Raw genomic sequence first — 6175 nt, forward strand, 5'->3', positions numbered from 1 at the left:
GTCCCCCTAGGGATGAAGAAGGGGGCCAAGGAAAAGGACATCGCCGCCCTGGGCAGAGCACGCATGGCCGCAGCGACCGGGACACGGTGAGGGGCGCGGCGGCCCGGGGTGGACCCGAGGCCTCCACACCCGCGGCAGGGCCACCCACAAGGACTCGCCCAAGGCCTAGAGCGCGCAAGGCCCCTCCCTCTGACTCCGTCGCCGCCAGACTGGCCGCAGCGGAAGCCGGCGCGCGATCCCACGCCGCGCTTTCGTCACTCTCCTGACGGCTGCCCGATAAAACGAACATTAAAATTGCACTTTGCACTGAATACAGCAGCACCTATTGTGGCGGCGCATCTGAACGCGAAAATTAACGCCAAAATATTTCCTAGCGGCTAAAAGAGCTTTGAGCCATGACGAATCTGCCTGTCCGCTCGCCGGAAATGCGGGCCCTCCTGCCGGAAGCTGCCCCTCCACCATTTTGTGGCCCGCTATGGCGGCGGTGTTGAGGTTGGGTCCGGGATGCGGGGCATTTGACTGAAGGGGTAGGCCAAGTGGAGGTATCAGGGACGTCGCGCGGCACAGAAGAGGACCAGCCTGGACGCCGGGGACGCTGTCATGTACGGCGCGGGCGGGGGCCGCGCCAAACCCGAGAGGAAAAGTGGCGCGAAGGAGGAGGCCGGGCCAGGCGGTGCCGGCGGTGGGGGCAGCCGAGTGGAGCTCTTGGTTTTCGGCTATGCCTGCAAGCTGTTCCGGGACGACGAGCGGGCCCTGGCTCAGGAACAGGGACAGCACCTCATCCCCTGGATGGGGGACCACAAGATCCTCATCGACAGGTCGGTTCCTCCCCCCACCCGTCGATCCTCCCCTTCCCTCACCCGCTTGATCTCGTCTGATGTTGACTTGACTGCAAGGACTGCAGAGGGTTTTCTGGAGCCAGCGGGGATCTGGGGGACACCCCCTCCCCTGTCCCCACCTCCTGCTGGTGTTCTGGTGGGGAGGGGGACGGTGAAACCTGCCCTAAGGCACTGGCTGGAATTGCGTGCCGCGTCCGTCTCCGGAGGGATCGTCTTTGGTCCCGCAGCCCCCTCGACCCCTCACCCTGTCGCTGGGCTGCAGTCGGCGATTCCGCGCGGTGAAAGCTGCCAGTGCCCAGGGTCTGCTTCTGAGCGCACCTGGGCCTGCCGCCCGGCGATGCCATGGGGTCGCGCGCTGCTTTTCTACTCGCCGCGCTCCCACTGCTCGGTGTACTGGGAGGGTAGCCTGGGAGGCGTGCCTTTCTTCTTCCGAACCGCCGCTCACTGAGACCGTGGCTAGAAGTCTCTTTTGGACCCTGTGAGTTAGCCTTAACCTGTTACGACCCCAGCGCCCTCAGTGGAGCGCCGGTACTTTAACGGCATGACGTTTGACTTCCTGGTGATAATCCGACGAGTTCGACAGATTGAGGTAGTGAGCGAAGTTGCCTGTCAGTTGGCGGCCAGTTGACTTCGTGCGGACCCTGGCCTTGCACTTGGAGGAGATAGTGTTCTTAGGGCTGGTTTCACTGTCTCTTAAAACCGAAGGGTGGAGCTGGGATATAGATGTGTTGTTTCTTTTCAAATCAAACCTGCTTTAGGTCGTCACTCGAGGGTGTCTAGCCATTATGGGCAGTGGGGGCCTGGGATTAGGGATTTCTAAAGGCGTTTGATTTGAAAAGGATAACGTTACATGATGTAGGTGGTTTGCTCCCCTCTTCCCATTTTTTCAATTCCCCCTTCCCCTTGTCTCTGGGTTTTGGGGTTGTTGTGGGGTGGTTTTTTTTCTTTTTTGCCTGTTTGGCTACTTCTGGGGCCCGGACTGAAAAGCTAACCATGACCAACCATTAAACTGTGGAATAGTCTCTCCACGTGAAGAAAGCCCATCGTTTGAGACCATTAAAACTGGATTCTTCAAAGCCCTGGAACATGACCGTAGGGATGACTTCTGAGCTGGCCAGAATGGACACATTAATGACCAAATAGGCCTTTTTCCATCCCTGACGTTTCCACTTGGAATTAGAGCTAGAAAACAAGAACTGGTGAAGGGAGGGCCGCGGAATCAGATCATGCCTGGATCTGATGGCTCCGTGCTCCGCTCAAGCCTGCTGTGCCTTCACACCATGGTTTATATTGAATGTGTCACCTGAGTTATCAGGCTTGCTTTTCCAAAGTGTCACTTGTGATATTTATCATTAAAGTTTGGTAAGCAATGAAGTCTGAGCTCTTTGTACAGTTTTCCTATCATTCTGTACATGATTTGAGTTAGGTCTTCCAAAACTGGTGGGGAGCAAACGCCGCACATGTACATGTATAGTATTTTTAATAATAATCTACATTTGTAAGTTAAGGAGGTTTACATCAAAGTCCAATTAATTTTGAAATTTAATAAAATGCAGTAACTTGACTACCCTGGAATTTTGGGCCTTTTTCTTGTAAATGTCTTTTTTGGTCTACATTAATATTTTTGGTTCCCATTACAAAAGTCAGCATTTAAAAAATAAGCAGACTTTTGTTTGTTTCTCTACGTTTGTTTTTGAAACCCTAAATCTGGGTGTTTTAAGTAAAATTCACTAACTCACTCATTTATTATCTGACAGTTTTACACGTTGACAGCATCCTCATTGGATCGTTTATGTTAAAAGCATAGCAGAAAGTGCTCCCATTGTTTGGCTAAATTACTGATTGGTCCATGCAAGAGAAACATGGAAGTGTCTTCATGTATGTTACTTCCTGCGGGTATAAAGTTCAGAAGGAAATATTGATACCGTATCTTCTAATAGTTTTGCTCTGTTGCCAGTGAACCTCCTTAAACTGCATGTATATGTCACTGTTCCGATGTATGTGTGTCTCTCTATCACATAACCCAGCACTTATTTCCTCAGCCAAGTGGCTAGGGGGCGAGCCTAGCCAAGATTTTACCTCCAATGGACGCAAGTTTCTTTGGTGAAGATCTCTCCTGAGAGTTCGGGACTAGCAGAAAGAAGCGAGGAAATTTCGACCGTTTGGTTCTTACGGATAGGTATTTATGTATTTGGTTTGTGTGAATGTAAGCTATGATATTTAACTTTCCAGAAAAAAATAATAATTTTTTGCAAGTGGCATTGAATGGTTGACCAAACCATAATGGTAAGAACTGCCAGTGAAGTGGATACCATTTTTCCTAATAATGGATTGTTTGCCTTTAGTTATAAATGTTATCTTACTGTGGAAAGGAATTTAGACTTTGTTAAGATAACTTGAGTTTAAAAGTAGGTGAGATATGACTATCCAAATTAAATGTAAACCTGGGAAGAGTTTTTATACTTGTTTTAATATTTTTATTTATTTTAATCGGTAAGTATGTGTGTATATATATATAAAAAACACACACACACACGCCAGTCTAGACGTTAATTTCCTTTTATTGACCAGTTTGTTCACATTACAGATATGATGGACGTGGTCACCTGCATGACCTTTCTGAGTACGATGCTGAGTATTCCACGTGGAACAGAGATTATCAGCTGTCTGAAGAGGAGGCGCGAATAGAGGCCCTGTGTGATGAAGAGAGGTATTTAGCCTTGCATACGGACTTGCTTGAGGAGGAGGCAAGGCAAGGTACTGCTCAAGACAAACTTACTTCAGCAACAAACTTTTTAAAATTTTTAAGTATTTAAAAATTTACTCCCATTCATTTTTTTATACTCACTCTTTCTGATATTATCTTGACAGTACCCAGTGGATTGGAAAAACAGGAGTCTTTGCGTTCTGAGAGGACCTCAGGATAGTTTATAAATAGAGCCACAAAGAATTTTCCCAGCTTTTGAGGGCAGACTGGGATTTGAAAAAAACAAAAACCAAACTCTTTAACTGTTCTTCTTTAACAGTATCGTATAAATAAAATTGATGTTCTTGTCTTTGCCGTAACAATCTTTAATACAGTTCTTAATCCCAAGATTTTCTCAGCAGGAAGAAATTTTCCACAAAAGACGTGTATTCAGCTGTCTGTGGGTAAACATGTACTGACAAAAGTACATATTGATAGATATAAAGTGTGAATTTTAAAAAATATTTTACCTCAAAAGGAGGTTGAAAAAAGTATGTTGTATGCTTTACTGATAGCTACAACTTTAGAAATAAAAGTTTTTCTCAGTAATTTTCTATTTTTGTTGATAAAATTCTCATTTTTATTCAAGAGGAAGAATACAAGCGATTGAGTGAAGCACTAGCAGAGGATGGGAGCTACAATGCCGTGGGGTTCACTTACGGTAGCGACTATTATGACCCGTCAGAGCCGACGGAGGAGGAGGAGCCTTCCAAACAGAGAGGTGAGCGGGAAACTGCCTGGACTGCTGGTGTGGGGCTACATGTGTACACACAGTCTGCATGCACCGTGGTCAAGTCTGCAGAACACATCTCTGGCACTCATGATAACACCACTATGACCACAGGGGAAAACGGGAGGAAGTGGTATTCCTTCTTTTGGTAAAACAAAGTTAAAAACTAGAACAGGAATGATTAGTGGAGGTGGAAAGTGAGTGCATTGGATCATTTATTTCTCATTGATTCGGGTAACAGAATTACTCACTCCAGATTATTTGTTTCTAGATTGTTAACGTGTTCATTAATATCCTCAGGGATTCATTCTTGAGGCAGTGAAAGAATAGGTGTGAGCTGGGATACATTAACCTCACCGCCCTCTCACCAATCTGCTTCTCCATATCCCTGCACAACTGAGACAGTGACACATGCCCAGTGGAAGGACACAGTGAGTGAGTTACTACTCCCCAGAAAACAACACAGCTCTCCGGTAGCCTTGGTGCCACCCAGGGCATATGCTTATCACAGTACTTTAAATTAAAGATTTGGAATTTATGCTTTTCTGGATTAACATGGAAAACTTTGGATATAAAAAATAGTGCTGCTGAAAAACCTGGGCTCATGTGGTGTAGACACAAATATCCTTAATCACTTCAGTAAGCGTTGAGAGCTCCACTACCACAGCACTGCATCATGGTCAGTCATTAGTTACCAATAATGGTAACATGAACCTGACACATTAAAGACGGATCACTATATTCAGGATGTTCTGTTTAAAAAGAAGGAGAACGTTAACTTAGAAACTGACTCAAACGTTTAGTAAAGTGGAATTACATCAAATGGAGATTCAGTTTTAGAGCTAATTTAATCTGTTATTCGGAACTTCATTGGTTTCTCCTTCAGTAACACTTTTTTGTTATCTTTTTAAATTTTTTTATTATAAAATGCACAATAATTTTTAAAAAGAGATGGGGTCTCACTGTGTTGCCCAAGCTAGTCTCAAACTCCTGAGCTCAAGTAATCCTACTGCCTTCGCCTCCAAAGCACTGGGATTACAGGCGTGAGCCACCACGTCCAGCGAAGTAACACATCTTTTAACAAGTGTGAAGCAATTACAGCATTTTAGTATTAAAGCAAAATGATGTCTGCCACTCCGTGCTGTGACTGCACCAGGGTTCTACCCGTCGGCACTCTCCAAGGGCTGCGGTCCTAATGGAATGATAGAATGTGGGGCAAACGCACACAGGCTTTCCTTTTGCCCTGCCTTTAGTCCTGCTCCTTACTTCGTGGGCACAAGAATTACTGTTGCACAGCTCTATTTTATGAGCTTTTAGAGAAACTTTCAAGTGTAATTGTAGTTATACCGAGTTAAAGGCTAGTTAAGGTACTTAAGACTTTTCGCATTAACTTTCAAACCTACCCATCCTTCAGAAGTTACAACGCACTGGAAATGTTCTATCAGGTCTAAAAAGTAAACACCCATTTATTTATCCAGCATAAGCTCTCCTTCCTAGGGTTCTGGATAGTTGTGATTTTGTTGTCTTATCTCTAAGCGACACACATGAGTTCGACTTTCTATCTGTGGTGTTTTTATCAGAAGGAAAGAATAGGTACTATAACCACTTCACAAATAAAGAGTTGAAATACAGTCAGCTTATCGGGTCCACATCTGTGGATTCAACCAACCACAGATCTAAAATATTGGAAAGAAAATAACAAAGTTTTATTGGAACACAGCAATGATCATTTGTTTACATATTGTCTGTTGCCACTTTCGCACTTCAACAGCAGAGTTGAAGAAATGAAACAGACCATATGGCCCACAAAACCAAAAATATTTATTGATACTGTCTGGCATTTTATAGAGTTTGTCAGCC

General features: G+C 45.2%; 1 protein-coding gene across 1 annotated transcript in view; it reads left to right on the plus strand.

Moving 5' to 3' along the window:
• Positions 1-460: 460 nt before the first annotated feature.
• The window catches only part of SFSWAP (splicing factor, suppressor of white-apricot family), a 94965-nt gene continuing 89250 nt past the window's right edge, over positions 461-6175 (plus strand). Inside the window, exons 1-3 of the mRNA XM_011981955.1 lie at positions 461-818; positions 3427-3596; positions 4175-4463. Of these exons, the coding sequence (XP_011837345.1) occupies positions 601-818; positions 3427-3596; positions 4175-4463 (677 nt within the window). The 5' untranslated portion in view covers positions 461-600. The remainder of the gene's footprint in view (positions 819-3426; positions 3597-4174; positions 4464-6175) is intronic.

This window comes from Mandrillus leucophaeus, unplaced genomic scaffold (genome assembly GCF_000951045.1).
Source record: "Mandrillus leucophaeus isolate KB7577 unplaced genomic scaffold, Mleu.le_1.0 Scaffold232, whole genome shotgun sequence".
NCBI lineage: Eukaryota > Metazoa > Chordata > Mammalia > Primates > Cercopithecidae > Mandrillus > Mandrillus leucophaeus.